Below are 16,766 nucleotides of genomic sequence, written 5' to 3'. Positions count from 1 at the left end.
AGAAAGAAGCTTCTGATTTTCTTTGCAGTGAATATAATTACAGTTGCAATTAACAGAGTTATTTCTTACTCTATGGTTACAAAAGAAAGCTCACTCTTTTCTCTTATCCTGTTTTTGTTTTGTTTTGGTTTTTTTTGCAATCATTGAAATTACAAATCTCCCTTTCCCTTTTTTTTTATGACGATCAGTGCAAAAAAGTCTTTAAGGGGTTTCCAGACAGCCGTAAATGTAGATATTGCTTTTTCTCTAAACAAAGAAGTCAATTTAGCCGTTTCTGCAAATTCCATCATCTTCACCAGCCATTTCTCCACCGTGAATATTGTTGAACTTATCTCCTTGATTGTACATCAGGGGTCTTCAAACTTGGCCCTTTTATGACTTGTGGACTTCAACTCCCAGAATTCCTCAGCCAGGCACACTCTGCCTGGCTGAGGAATTCTGGGAGTTTAAGTCCACAAGTCATAAAAGGGCCAAGTTTGAAGACCCCTGTTCTACATCTTACAGCAACAACTCCTTTCTCTGCATCCAGCAAGAAAGATGAGATGGGGAAAAAGAAACAAGCATCACTCAATATATTTTGTTGTTACACGAAAACCTTTTATTTATTTATTGTTATCCTGCCTTTATTATTATTTTTTCTAAATAACTCAAGATCTAACTAATGCTCCTTTCTTCTCCTATTGTCCCAACAACAACCCTTTGAGATGAGTTGGGCTGAAAGAAAGTCACTAGCCAAAATCATAATGCAGGCCTACCATTTTTAATGGCATCCCTCTCTCTCCTTTTAAACATAGCTCTGCTACGATATTAAATTCTACTCCAATTGCTGTTCCTACAATAATGCCTCTCAAGCTGTACAATAGATATTTATAACCTGCCTTTTGTTTATTCAACCAGATGGAACATTAGGTGGTTGTCTTCCACCACAAAACCTTTTTTAGGTTAAAATTGACCCTCCCCCAGTTATCTGTGGGCAAGTGCTAAAAGTAGCCAGATTGAGCCTTGCTGTTATAATTTAAACTTCAACAAGGTGTGCGAACAACTGCAAACAACTGCTGGAGGTACCTGGTCTTCAGAAACAGGAGGTAACATCTTTTGTTCCTTCTGTCCTACAAAAAGCTGTTTCTCCTCTGATTAGGCTAAGCACAGTCTGTCTTTCTGCATCTGCAAATGTATGGCTATCTTGAATGCTGATTAAAAGGAACTTGAACTAGGGATTAACTTGATTAAAGTACTCAGATTGATTAAATGGATATTTTGATAGAAGGAGTTGAATTGCCTTTAAAACAATGTCAATTCACTGTTGGGATCATAAACCTCCTCTTAACACAACCATGCATTGGACTATAATTATCATCAAGTCTAAGCTGCTATTAATTATGTTTATTAAAAATGAAGGGATTTGAACTCCAAAGCATAAGGAATATGTTCAGGCAAGTTGCATCCAAACATTTTTCTGTGAATAGTGCATGCGAGATTAATAGAAGGATAAATAGAATCTGGGCAAATATGTTACTCTTTATAGCATTATATAAATGTCAATAAACTTCTATCAACATTTCATAGATCATTTGTTGTATTTGTTCATTGTTGTATTTGGGGTTTGAGAAAATGCTTTGAACTATCTGATGGTATAATGAATCTAACTGCTACTGGTTAAGTGTTTATTTTGTTGTTGGTATGATTTATATTGGAGGGTTTGTGATATTTTAGATTTTCATTAACTTAAAATGTTGTTTTGCTAAGATATGTTCAAGCTGTTAGTGGATGAAGCTTAATGTGGGCAGGTTTTATGAGATTAGGAATTCAATTCTTAAAGGGAATACTAAAACAAACTCCCACTAGTGTGAGAAAACTTTATTACCAAATTAGTATGTATAGGACTGCAGTCTGAATAATTATTTTCTTCAACAACTCTACAGTTTTATTTACTTATTTATTTTATAATTTATTCAATTTCTGTAGTCACCCAACTCAATCAAGTAATTCAAGTGGGTGATTATTTGTTTGTTTGTCACATTTAGAAACAGAACAACCCTGGGCAGTGTACAAGTAAGACATAAAAACATAAAAGTTATACATATATATAAATGTTATGAAAAGGGTCAGTTATGCACTTTTAGTGTTTATTATTTATTATTGATCTATGCAATTGCAATTGGGCAATTTTGTGAATTTAAATAATCTAAAGCAGGGGAAGGCCAGCATGTCTTGAATTTATGATTATAACTCCCCCTGTTAGCTACGCTGGCTGACATGGAAGGATATTGAAATTCAGTGGGTTTTGGAAGATATCAGACTGCTTGGACCCAAAATAGACAAATATTTCTGTCAAGTATTGATGAGTTATATACCTTAAGCAATTTTGTGCATGCCTACTTAAGCAATACAATTGCCCTGATCATCTGAATCCAAACCATGGAGTACAAGTAGAATGGTATCCGACATGCAATAAACCATAGGACAAACATCTAATTTACAGCAATTTTTGAAAAAAAAAAGTCACTTGAAGATGCAAGAAATCAATGAATACATGTAGAATTGGATTCCTTATTTTGCAAACTAATTCTGTTTATATGTGGATTCACTTGCCTTGTTGAATTAGTTTAACAAAAGAAGAAATTGCATGCTAGTGATACTTAAATAGAAAAGTGAAAACACCCTGGATCTAGCTAGCTAGCTAACACGAAACGGTAAACAGTATTTTGTTATTTTTCTTTATCCGTAGAGATTTCTTAACATGAAGGCTGTCCTGCTGTATCTTTGCTTCTGTAGCCTCGCTTGGGCTCAATCAGTAAGTATATGTAATTTCAAGCTGCAATGCTAAGCATACTTGTGAAGAATTTGTCTGGTTTATATCCAATAGACTTCTTTAGATTTATCCTGCAAACTCTGTTATGTATATGAGCTAAGATTTCTGTGTCCATCTAGGATAACTTCCGTTGTATGTGTCCATTGATTAAAAGAGGTCAATGGTCCAGCTGTAATGTAATATATCTGAAGGACATTCAAGGCTGATACAAGGCTGAAGTAATATTTGTGCAATGAGGACATGTGAGGGAAATACCCAGAATCTTGCATATCAGTAGTAATCAGACAGCCGGTGGTTGGAGGGAATTCTCCATCCCTTCTTTGAACCAAGAATATTAACAGGAAAACTATGTCAGCATGCAGAAAAAAAGAGAAGCCTACTCAAAAAAAAAAAAAGGAGAAAAAAAGACATCTGATTCGCAATTGTGTCCTTTGCATTCTGTTTTTCAGAACATATAGTTCATCCAAAAGCAAGCCATTACAGGATGAAGGACTCTTCATTAAGAGTTATGGGCTTTAATCTATCATGCTGGTCAAGTGTAGGTTGTGTCAGGTGCAAAAAAACAGGAACCAGGATAGAGTTCAAAAGTATTACAAGTTTATTTCATGCTATCTATACATAAGAATCTAAACTACTAACATTTAAGGTAGATTGGTGCCAGATAAGAATCAATGGACTTCAAGGGGTGTGTGTGTGAACTTAGTTCTCTTATGGGGCATAGAAACTCTAAATTGATGATACATTTGATCCCATCCTTGGGCTCAGCCTAGTCATCTTCTACAGGTTGGTAGACAGATGTGTTCCCAGTCTACAGCTGGCAGAAAATGACAAGCCCTAAATCACCCAGACAAAGTACTAATCCAGACCATAACACCTTAGCCACTACATTACCCTGCTCTTGCTCTCTCGCTCTCCAAATTTTCTTCCAAGTTGTAACTAGAGATTATAATTATTAAATTCATATAAAATAGACAAATGAACAGAATTTAATACTTAAGTGTAGGGTATCTTTACAAAGGAGCCTTGAAGAGTTCAGAAGCGGGTCCGGACCTGACCAACCTCTTAATTTGGACTGGTTTGGAATGCCCAAAATGACTTATTTCTAGCTCTGTAGTAGTTTAAAACCCAGAGAAAAACTGGCAGTGTTGCAGCAATAGTAGCATCTTTATAGCATTTTTATTTGGCATACATTTATATCTGAGTGTAATGCCAGACCTATTTTTCTCTCTGAGGACAAGTGACCCAGAGTCACCCCATAAGCTTCCACAGATGAGAGTAGACTACACCTAGATCTCCCTATTCCTAGATCAACACCTTCACTATGACTATGATAAACTTATAGTTGGCCATTTTCCCACTTCCTTATTCTGCCTTCCAGCTGCTAGATTCAATAGTTTCAACATCACAGCTTGTAAGATGCTTTTGGATGAAGGATAGCATCTATGCAACCTGTGTTGTTATATAAGAGTGCAGACTTGGTTTGTTTGTAGATGACCAGACAGATGCATGTACTGAACATATATAGATGGTGTGTGTGTGTGTGTGTTTGTAAGCAATTTTTTCTCATTTCCTTTTATGGAGGTAGGGGGGATTAATATAATGGGATTTTTCTTGTTCCAAGACTGTCAATAGCTAGAAGCAAAACACTGATTAAATAATATTATTTGCTGTCTCCTAAATTGATTAGCGGTAGCATTAATTTGGTTGAAAGGTTCACTCCATGTTATGTTCAGCAGTTGAAAGAGACATTCAGAGGATTGCAAGGGGGCTTCAGATTGTTTTGTGAGAGTTGATGGAATGCTAAAAGTATAGAATGGAAGTTTCCTCAATTTACCTTGAAATTGAATCAAGTTCTATTTTTATTCTGACACCGTCCAATTTTTTTTGCTCCTGGTCACACCCAACTTTTATAGCATATTATCTCTGCCCTTCAAAATTTGTGCACCTTAGCTTTAGCATAAGAGATGAAGTGATTAACTTTGATGATGAACAATTTGTCATTCTGGGTCTCCTCCATTTTCTTCCAGGAGCTTCAGACCCATTACAGAAAAGGAAAGCAGAGATGTGTTGGGGAACATCAGGTAACTTTAACAATCACTGTGACAAGAATATAGTTTCCTCTATTTCTTGGTAATGAAGAAATGCAAGTAGTCCTTGATGCAAGCATAACGGAGGCTGTCCATTATGGTAGCAAGGATTGATAGCCGTTACACGGCCTCACTTAATGAGATTCACTCCTTCCTCTCCCTAATGCAATTGTTACAAATTTCTAAAACAACAAAACCAAGTCTGGGAAGGAAAAAAAAAAGATGACGTATGCCCTCTAGTGGTTCTAATAATTTCAGGAAAAATCAGAGAAAAGTTAAATTCATGAATAAATAGTAAAAAACTACTATCTTTGTGCTGAATGTGCTTATCTGTGATTAGTACTGACGACAATACAATTGATATCTTTTTTTATTTTTCTCCTTCCCAAAGCTGAAATAAATAGACATCCAATCCAGGCAAGGAAAAGTGACTTGATGCTTTCTAGTCCAAAGTATTGTACGGCTTTGCACAGTTGATCTCTTCTACGCTTAAAAGCTCAAAAAAATTGCTTCTAATGCTTAATTTCTCTTGTCCCCAGATAACAGTCAAAAGCCGTCATTCCAAGCATGGGTTTTACATATTCAATTATATGTATTCTTCTTCAAAGCCAAACAATCAAACACAGATTAAGGTAATATAATATTTTTATTAATGCACTTTTTCTTTCTCTCCATCCTTATCATTATGTTTATGCCAAGGCTGTATAATTTTATTCAAAAATTTCTATGTACAGTAGCTGCTACATTTACTGCCTGTAAAGTATACTGCTCAAAAAAATAAAGGGAACACAAATGTATAGGTTGCTAGAATTGGGAATGTCTAGTCTAACGAAGAGAAGGACAAGGGGGGACATGATAGCAGTGTTCCAATATCTCAGGGGCTGCCACAAACAAGAGGGAATCAAGCTATTCTCCAAGGCTCCTGAAGGTAGGACGAGAAGCAACGGATGGAAACTAATCAAGGAGAGAAGCAACCTAGAACTTTCCTGACAGTTAGAACAATTCACCAGTGGAACAACCTGCCTCCAGAAGCAGTAAATGCTCCAACACTGGAAGTTCTTAAGAAGAGACTGGACAGCCATTTGTCCGAAGTGGTGTAGGGTTTCCTGCCTGAGCAGAGGGTTGGACTAGAAGACCTCCAAGGTCCCTTCCAACTCTTGTTATTCTGTTACAATTCCTCACCATCATCTTTACTGTCTGAGAACTTAGAGAGGGTCTCCTGAGAGTCCCTTTTCTGCCCACTATGCAGCTGTGAGCTATGCTCCCACTTATCTGACCACTCACCAGGCAACATCTTTTTGCCAAGTCTCCCAAAGTGATTTTCACATACCATTACAGTTTGTGATCAAGTTCCTGATTTTCTGGTATAGGGAGAGCAGGAAAGCAGCTGATCAGATTTTGGCAGACTGAATGGGTTACTGTCAGAATCCATATTTAGCCTGCAGGCCAGAGATTCACATGCCTAAACCAACATTTTCCAACAAAAGAAACTGATGGATAACCATTCTTCTCTACACAGACAATTAGCAAGCTAGAGGAGAAATTAGAAGTATGAGAAATTGAAACGAGTAGCTTTTAATTCACAATAAGTAGCCCTGAAAAGTTTGAACAGCTTTTTGGTTTTGCGCAATGGACCGGAGGGTTCTAGAGTTAGATTCTGGACCAAAACAATTGTTATTTTTAGAGTATTTGGAAGCAAAAAGGAAGGAAACACAGAAACACCACACCCTGGCAATGGTATTGCCATTTAGAGTATTCATTCATTCATTCATTTATTCATTCATTTATATCCAGGTTGAACTATTTCTCTGGAAATAACTAGAAGTAGTAATTTCAGCACTCTGTTCTTTATACTTTATCTTAGCTTTAATGATTAATAATGTCTTTGTTCACTGTTAACATTCAGCCAAATAATGACATGCTCTTGCCAAAATAACCAGGTGTTTTTTTTTACTTTTTTGGGGAAATGCAATTTAGAAGGAAGACAATGTGCATATTTCCAATCCTATTCCTGATCCTATTCCGGAATCCAGAGGTGTGATTGACAGTCTTACTGAAATTGCACAAGTGACAAATGATAAGGAAAAACATTTAAGTGAAACGGGAAAAGACAGCCCGAAAAGAGCTCCTGAAAACAATCAGAATTTGATTGGACAACATGGGAACATTAGAAACTGGGATCTGGATCAGCATCCTGCAGAATTTTTTGAAGATAAAAGAAGGGATGAATTTTCTACTGGATATAGTACTGGCGAAATAGAAGGAAGTGGGAATCATTTCCCTGATCAAGTTGACTTCCATCATGCTGGCCCTATTGGTAATAAGGACCATGAGGAAGATAAAAACTACCAAGTCATGGTGAAAGAGAAAGGTATTCATTCTGAGACAGCCAATAATAACAAGTCAATAAATCACAGCGATATCAAAATTGGAGTAAAAGAAAATGATGCCAGAGTCTCTCCAGAAATAGAGATTTTCTTGCCTAAGAAAGCTAAGGACAGTTCCATTGATCTGTTACACAAGGGCAAAAACGATAGAGAAACTTCCAAATTAGCTAGCCATCTTTATGTACAAAGCAATCTTTCTACAGAGGTCCTGGAGAAAATTGAACCCATAGGAACCGGAAACAATTACATTAATATTTCAAAGTCTAGTGAAATTAAAGTATCTAATGAAAAAAGTATTAGCAATGCAACAGTGTACAAGAAAGAGGGAGATGAATACACTCTGATCATTAGTAAATTGAATAGGCCAATGGATACATCTAAAATTAGCAAACCACATGACAAGGTTGAAGTGAACATCAATACCATTAGTAACAGCCAGGTGCAAGAAATTAATGTTAACAAGGAACATAAGAAAGATGGAACAACTGAAGATGTAATTAGGGGGCAATCCAACAAATATATGGAAATAGCCGTTCCTTCCAGAAAACATAAGAAGGATTATGGGATAGTTGATATCAGAGAAAGGCTAAGAAATCAAGAGGTTAATCCTGATAAAACAAACAAAAATCAAGTTACATTGAAGGGAAAGCTTAACAGTCTTGTTGGTAGGTTTGAAGTTACCAAACCGCCTCTGAAGGGTCAAGTTACTTTCCTTACAAGAATTTCTGACAATGGAAGAGCAGATCCTAATGCAAAAGAACAAAGCAAGAAGAGTACCCTTAAAGTTGCTTTCCCCAATGAAAAGCCTAAAGAAGATGTTGGTTTCACCAAAACGTTTCAAAAAGAACTTGCCAATCATGAGAAGATCAACAGAAACAATGACAGAGTCTCACTGAATGATCCTGAAGTGAACAAGAAAAGCCAAAAGAGATTTGGCGTTACATTTCAAAACATTGATAACAAAGAAAATACCAATTTCCAGGTAGGTACTGGAATGGTTGCAGAACTCAAGAGGAGTAATACTATAGAATCTTCCAAGACAAAGGTAGAATATCAGGGTGAAAAAGCTGTTGAGTACAAAAATGCCCTTTCTTTATCTCACAGATCTCATAACAATATACCACATGTTGCTCATATTCCCAAAAATGGTCACCTTGAAGCTCAAGGACATTTTTTGTCCACTGTGAAGAAAAAAGTTCCAAACACAGGCAAAAAATCTGCTGAAGTTAGTCCTGGAGCACATAAAAGCTATGCAGCTAAGCCGCATCACAGACACGTCATTTTGAGGAGAAAGAGCAGTCAGCATTACAAAAAGCAGCCATCAGGGAAGAAAGTCCATGTAAGTGATAGCAGCCAATCCTCCGAGAGTAAAGAAAATAGCCGGAATGACAGTCACCAGTCCAAAGATTATCAGAACGACCAGCTTGACAGTTACCGGTCATCTGAAAGTGTTGAAATTGACTTGTCTGCTGAAAGGAATCTGAGTGACGATCATAGCCACATGAAAGAATCAATGACTGCCTCTCAAGAAAATTCCAAGGAGCTCAAAAGTACCGATTAAATTTGTTTTTTTGCAAAAACAAGCAAAAAAAAAACAACAACAATTATACCTGATAAATATATATCTATCTTTGTGGTGAGATCAGCAGCAAATAAACTTAGTATAATTGATTAATTAATCTCCTACCAGAGTACTACCCAAGTCTCATAGTACTTAGCTTTTCAACATCAAGCATTGTTTGCCAGGTGCTGCAACCTAGCTGAGTACTGGTGCATATACCGAAGATTCAATTACAGTAGTGATGGGTGCACCATTGGCATAAAAGGTCAGGTTGGGGGATAGATCATCTGGACAAGGTTTATTTTATGGTCACTAACAGTCAACTCAAACTTGGCTGCACATAATCAACCCATCCAGTGATGGAATTCAAATATGTGAACAACCGGTTCTCTGTGAGGATGCCACTTCTGGAAGTCCATTCTGGGCCTGAGCAACAAAAAATTAGCTACCGGTTCTGCTGAAGTGGTGCAAACCAGCTGAATCCCACCACTGAGTCCATTTATTATAGACTGTCAAACTTACAATGCTATCCCAGACATAGTTTCCCTATTGACTACAATGGGCCTGTCTCCCAGGTTGGGATGTATATGATGGGTGCCTATGAGCCATTATTAAGACTCATAAATATTTACCATGATGCCTTTTTTAAAAAAAGAATAAAATAGGGATTGGTTGAAGGAAGGAGACTCAAAAGAAAACAGTTGGCTTTTTTGTATAAACTGATATGTCATTACAGAAGAGGTGGAATTTAAACCATAAGGCCATGATCATCATCTTTGAAATTCCATCCCCAGCAGATTTCCATCATCCAGAATGGAAAAAAAATGACAGGTGTGTGGATGGATAGAGATTCCTAACCAATTAGTCATCCAGGAGAAATGACTGCTTGAAAAAACAAATATGTGTCCAGTTGAAGCATTTCTATTCCACCGAATTTTTTAAAACCATGAATGCTATCAACCCGTAAATATATTAAAATAGCTGTGGTATTTATGTTCTTTGACTGGAATTCTTAACTTTTGATTTGATATTAGGATACCAAAGTAACCTTAAACATAAAACAGACATTTTCTTATTCTAATTTTCTACCAATAAAACTATATTATGAAATATTAGATATCTGTCAATACACTAGATTTCTTAACAACTGATACTTCAGTGATGTTGCATACCAATAAAGTGTTTAAGAATACCTGCTTTTTGTCATTTTTAAAAATAATAATATACCCTCAAGTTGCATTTTCCCATTGACTTCAACAGAATGTCCTATGGTCGTGCTGTATGAATCAATCCAGAGAATCACATGTTGGTATGAAAAGTCAAAATAGACACACTAAGACAGGGGTGTCAAACTGCCGGCCCACAGGCCGGATGCATCATAGCAAAACCACGTCTACCCCATTGTCAGCAATAGCAAAAAAGTTGTGACACATCACGTGACGTTGTCAGTTTGACACCCCTGCACTAAGAGGTAACCTTAATGGAGTACCCCTTCAAATAATTTTCAAGGCAGTATCATAAAAAAAACTTTTTCGCTCATAATTAGGCATATATTTTTATGTCACATTGATGAAGAAGAATTCCTTCTTTCCCTATTGGAATGTTCCGTCACATCTGAGGAATTCTGGGAGTTGAAGTCCACAAGTCATAAAAGGGCCAAATTTGAAGACCCCTGGTTTAAAGTCAAGGACTATAGACAGACAGACAGACAGACCCATTCTAGCAGCTTTGGTATGAAAATTTTGTTATTCAGTTTTCTGATGACAGGATGGAATTTAGTAGCTATATATCAGCTTTAGGAGCCCTGGTGGCACAGTGGCTAGATTGCTGTACTGCAGGCTAACTCTGTCCACAGCCTGTTGTTCGATCCTGATGGGGTTCGAGATTGACTCAGTCTTCCATCCTTCCCAGGTCAATAAAATGAGGACCCAAATTATTGGGGGCAATTTGCTGACATTGTAAACTACTCAGAGAGTGTTGTGTAAAACACTACGGAGCGGTATATAAGTCTAAGTTCTCTTGCTAGCTTTTGTATTTCAGTCTTGCTCCCTCTGCTGGAAAGCTGTCAATTTGACAAATGAACTTTCATTACATGAAAGAGATTTGAAATGCAGGCTTCCTGCTTCAGTTTCTATATTTGTTGTACTGTACCATCTTTCAATATTAAACCAAGGAAAGATAATTTTAGTTAATTTCTACCAATCTAAGAGAGAAAAGCAACGAGCTTCAGTCTAATCAGCCTGCTGAACATGTTCAGTTTTACTAAGCTGTTTGCCTCCCAAAACGCTTCCCCTTGCTTTTCTTTTGCTGAGTAGGTGGGCATGTACATAAAAGGAAGGATCATGACTGCCCAACATTAAGTAGATGGCTCATTTAGTTCTCAAAGACATATCTGGAAATCAAGACAGTGCTAGAGGCTGATACTTTTGCTTAGTGGCAGGATAACTTCTCCTCCCCCCCCCTCAAAATGAAGAATTGTGTGGGGCAAGGTGTTTAGTGGGTAACCCAGAGGATTCAAAACTGGTCAGTCCTAGAGGAGATCAACCCTGACTGCTCTTTAGAAGGTCAGATCCTGAAGTTGAAACTCAAGTACTTTGGCCATCCAATGAGAAGGAAGGACTCACTGGAGAAGAGCCTAATGCTGGGAAAGATTGAGGGCAATAGAAGAAGGGGACGACAGAGAATGAGGTGGCTGGACGGAGTCACTGAAGCAGTAGGCGTGAGCTTAAATGGACTCCATAAGATGGTAGAGGACAGGAAGGCCTGGAGGAATGTTGTCCATGGGGTTGCGATGGATCAGACACGACTTTGCAACTAACAACAACAACAAGGGGATTCATGGCACCTGCTTTCTCTTTATGCTACAGTAGGGACAGTCCATAATCGGTCATTTTGTCCTAGTCTCAAATTATATAGCAATTGTAACTAGTAGTTCAAAAGTAAATGGTTACCTTTGACCAGGGCTCTCCAAACTCAGCAATTTTAAGATTTACAGACTTCAACTTCCAGAATTCCCCTGCCAGCATGGCTGACTGAGGAATTCTGGGAGTTGAAGTCCACAAGTCTTAAAGTTGCCGAGTTTGGAGTCCCCTATCTTAGACCAAGGACCAAGCTAGACCTACAGTCATGATAGTTCAGGGATATCAACACAATCTGCCTAGGGGCTTCTTTCTCAGTCCTATCTGGAAATGCCAGGATCACACCTGGAACACCTTGCTTTAAAAGCTGTGTATTTTGTTAAATCAGGATGTTCTGGGCCTGGTGGGAAAGCTCATTCTTGAAGAATTCAGCAAAATCATCCAATTCCTATGGTGCCAGGCAGAGAATGCATAATTACGTATTCATGGACAAGTCATTGAAGCAGCAATGAGTTGAGAACTATTGAAATAAATCAGTGCAATTTAATTCTCCACTAGAGGGCAGGCATATCCTGTTTTTATCCAAGGTCATTGAACTTGAATAAAATATATTAACTAGTAGTTAAATAAACTATATTAAGTAATAATAACGTTGTGCAAGAAGATCCACCTCAGTTCTGATTGCTGGAGGTATTTACTTCATGGTGAAATTTCAGACAAGCAATGGACTCTGACTGAATATCTTCTTTGGATAGCATGAGACTGCTTTGTTTTCCTTTGTTTTGGTGGAAATGTCTTCTGCAACCTCATGATTAAAAATCCCTTGAAGACAAGTTAAGTGATCCCTTTGGTGTATTATGTAGAATCAAAGCACCAGGTCACTTTATGAAGCCATAATAAAGAAGTGAATTGTGGAAAACTCAGCTGAAAGGACATATTCCTTCAAGGCTTTTATAAAGCCTTAACAAATCGCTGTTTCTTGAGGAAAAAGGAGAGAAGACATGAATTATAGCTAGCAGCTTTTAACACAATTTTCCTTTGGATTGATGGAATAAATCATGTAAGTGACTAATACATTCTTCAATCCACTAGGACTCTCTGAATAACAAAGTTCAATTCACAATTATTTAAAGAGTACATAGCTCTTACAGTATAGCAATTGTACAAACCTGACTATAATTGCATACAGGCCAAGATCAAATTGTATGCAGTGTACTTTATGAAAGGGTTTTTCATCAAGCCAATTTTCTTACTTTAATTAATTGAAGAACATCCTAGCAATGGCCTAGCGGCCACCGAAACTCTAGGAAATGGCAGAGACAAACAGCCAGATCTAAAGAAGTTGCTGAGGTTTTTAACAGCTGGTCACTAATGTGCATTTAGCCTTTCCAGATGTTCACTGATATATAGACCAAAAGCCTTCCATGTTTTTCTACAGCTAGGAACGGCTATTAGTCCTCTATGTAAGCACTGAAGTAGGCACAACGAACTAGATGTTCCAAGCCAATTCTTTAGCAGATCCTGCACCAAGAAGGGTCTGAACTAAATGAATATGAGAGTCTATTGTACGGTAGCTATTTTATACAGTAGATTTGGACTAAACCTTTTCTGTAATGTTGCATTCATGAAGTCACCAAAACTTGAATTCAGCTTGAGAGTTACTAACCCATATTTAAGGTAAGTAAAGCTGAAGTTAAGGTGCATAACCTGAATTTTTGGGTCACTATACTCCCCTTGGCCTCAATGATTTGCATTTTTAGTGGAGAACCTTGGGTAATTTACAAATCTCTATCTATGGACATTACAGAGAAGAAAAATAGAACCATGGAATTAGAAAGGACTCGTTATGCCACCCAGTCCAATTCATTGCTCAGTACCAGAATCTATTAACAGAATCAGATCAAAGCATGCTTGCCAGTTAGCTGTCCAACCACAACTTGAATATATTCAGTAAAGGTCACTACCTTTTAATGGTTTCCTCTGTCAAAGTGTTTTTACACTTACAAAGTTAAAATTCAATCTGAATCTATCTCCCTGTTTCATGGGATCATTAGTGTAAGTCCTGCTACCAGTGATTAGTCTTGGCCTTTTGTATGACATTCTTGACATACTTGAAAAATGCTGTTACGTTCCTCCTTTATCTTCTCAAACCTAAACATTTTTAGTTTCTTTAATCTCTATTCATAGATTTAGCTTCTGTTCATGATCAACCTCATTCCTCTTCTCTGAATATATACCAATTGTCTGAATTCTTCTTGAAGTGTGAAGTCAGAACTGAACAACCAACTTAAAACAGAATAAATTATTATTGTTAATTATTTTTATTTATTTATATTGTTAATTTATTGGTTCATCACACAGTCGGCCAGATGTTCAGACTGGTTTGGGCATTTTTTGTCCATCTGTCAAATCCTTCCCAAGGACCTGGGATAGGCAGATGTGGATGTTTGATGGGTGTTAGAGACATAGTCGCAAAATTTAAGCTGTTCCAAGTAAAGCTGCCTTTTGCAATTGAGTGATGGTGAATTTGTCAACGATGATGGTGTTCAACTGGTGCTCCTGTTGTTCAGCGATTGCATCCAAAGTGCCTATTAATATTATTATTTAAGAATAAGTTATACTTCTGCTAATGCAACTAACTGAAAGCTGCTCAATCATATGTAGCTTCCAGTTCACTATTATTCTTTGATTTTCATATGTAGTAGAATAGAATAGAATAGAATAGAATAGAATAGAATAGAATAGAATAGAATAGAATAGAATAGAATAGAAATAAGGGTAGGATAGGATAGGATAGGATAGGATAGGATAGGATAGGATAATTTCATTGTCACTTTGAATGTACACTAATTGGCATACATTAAAATGAAATTTCATTCCATACAGCTCTCAGAGTCACCACTTCTAATATACACAACATAAATATGACATAAATAAATAAATAAATAAATAAATACATACAGAATTTTGCATATACCCACATATATTATATGACACAGAGAAACAATTACTACCAGGTCAGGGGATCCTTATCCTCCCGACCTATATATTTGAGCTTTATGAATAATTTTGCCTTTGTCTCTGTTACACACATCCAATCAATAAATCATTCTGTTCTGTTCAACTGATTCCTTTAACATTCCAAAACTGTTTTGAATTTTAATTCTGACCCATTAGCTACTTCATTCTACTTTGTCTCATCTGCAAAGCATTTAGCACACAGGCCTGAACTTTGTGTCACTCCACTCACATTTCCTTCAGGTTTGTTCTTTCAGTATGAATTTCTCCAGCTAGCCCAGGGGTGTCAAACTCGCAACATCACGTGACGTGTCGCCACATATCGTGACTTTTTTGCCATTGCCGGCAATGGGATGGGCACGGTTTCGATATGATGCATCCGGCCTGCAGGCTGGCAGTTTGACACCCCTGAGCTAGCCCATACTTGATTACAATTGTCCCAGTGTCTCAGTGTACAGTACTTCACTTCAACAGTATTTTGGACCCCTCGCATCCTGGACAGCAATTGTTTCAACTCCTTCCCTCAGGACGGTGCAATAGAGCATTCATAACTAAACTCAGGGACAGGGTTTTTTACCCCTCATGCCATTACTCTGCTAAACACCTAATTCTCTCAATGCTGCCTAATGTCTATTAACCCATCTAGTGCAACCGTAGTTGTTAAGGTGGAAGCTTACTGCAAGGAGGTTGAGAGATTGGTGAACTGGTGTAAGGAAAACAGCCTAGTTTTAAATACCAGAAAAACCAAAGAGATCATTGTCAATTTCAGAAAAGGCAGGCATAGTCACATTTCTCTGTGCATTAATGATTCACCTGTGGAGATGGTTATTAGCATCAAATTCCTGGGTGTGCAGCTAACGAGTAGGCTGGCTTGGTCGCTCAACAGCGAGAAAATGAACTAGGCACAGCAGCGCCTGCATTTTCTGCATTGCATGAGAAAAGCACATCTTCCTTCCCCTGTCCTGATCACTTTCTACAGGGGGACGATCGAGAGCATCCTGTCACAGTCTGGTTTGGAAGCATCACTGCTTCAGCCAGGAAGACATTGCAGAGAGTGGTGAGAATGGCCGAAAAGATCATTGATAGTTCCCTCCTTCCCATCCAGGACATAGCACAGAAGCGCTGCTTGAGCAGGGTCCGTAAGATTATTTGGGACACCACACATCCTCTTCACGACCTGTTTTCCTTGTTACCTTCTGGGAGGAGGCTTCGTGGTATCCATAACAGAACATCCAGATTCAGCCATAGTTTCATTCCATACAGCATTAACCTTGCAAACTCTCAAGCTTCCTCCTTCTGTTATATATTCACGATGGACAATATTTAATATTTATTTGTTATGTATATGTAGAGGTGTGGGTCTATACATATGTTGTACATAGTATGTTTAGGTGTGTGTCATGTATGTGTTTCACTTTGAGAGTGGGCAACTAAATTTCATTTTTGATGTGTGCCATTGTGCCTGCAGTAAAAAAATGTAAATAAAGGTTATCTTATCTTATCTTATCTTATCTTATCTTATCTTATCTTATCTTATCTTATTATTTATCGTTTTTATTATCTTCTTTACTTCCCCTTTTATTGGTATTATTATTCTGTTGCTTTGCATGTACTCTGAGTGCTTCCGTACTGGAAACAAATTCATTGTCTGTCTCATCACACTTGGCCAAATATAGTATTCAATTGTACAAATTCCCCTACCCTGCTAGGTTTGGATTGAGGTTGAAGGCTAAAATAATAATTTAAAGTTCTACGTAGAACTCTAAATTGTGTTTCAGAATATAGGCCTTAATTAAACCTCCCATCCTTAGTTTCTTGTTTATGCTCCTGTCTATGCAGAGTTTGGTTTGGCAAAAGCCTAAAATAACCCAAGATAACCTTGTTGCAAACGTCAAAGTGGTTGTGACAGCTTTTGCCACTGAGATGTTTCCTAAACTAAAAAGAAAATAACCTTTCAGGGTCTACTTGTTACTATCTTAAGGGCTGACAAGTTCTTGGTGTTCTGAATTCATATTTTTGTAGATCCTTAAAACTAGATATTTA

At 37.5% G+C, this 16,766-nt stretch overlaps 1 protein-coding gene across 1 annotated transcript; it reads left to right on the top strand.

The window, feature by feature from the left end:
- The first annotated feature begins 960 nt into the window (after nucleotides 1-960).
- On the top strand, nucleotides 961-8,847 carry LOC120316038. The gene is made up of 5 exons (XM_039361175.1): nucleotides 961-1,085; nucleotides 2,729-2,794; nucleotides 4,840-4,893; nucleotides 5,439-5,531; nucleotides 6,877-8,847. Exons 2-5 carry the CDS (start codon nucleotides 2,741-2,743, stop codon nucleotides 8,845-8,847), a joined length of 2,172 nt encoding a protein of 723 aa, XP_039217109.1. The 5' UTR covers nucleotides 961-1,085; nucleotides 2,729-2,740.
- The last annotated feature ends 7,919 nt before the right edge of the window (nucleotides 8,848-16,766 follow it).

The sequence above is a fragment of the Crotalus tigris genome, unplaced genomic scaffold, assembly GCF_016545835.1.
Source record: "Crotalus tigris isolate CLP2741 ecotype Arizona unplaced genomic scaffold, ASM1654583v1 scf7180000019218.882973, whole genome shotgun sequence".
In the NCBI taxonomy this organism is placed as follows: domain Eukaryota; kingdom Metazoa; phylum Chordata; class Lepidosauria; order Squamata; family Viperidae; genus Crotalus; species Crotalus tigris.
The sequence above is the reverse complement of the archived record's forward strand: the minus strand, read 5'-3'. Positions and strand labels throughout refer to the sequence as shown.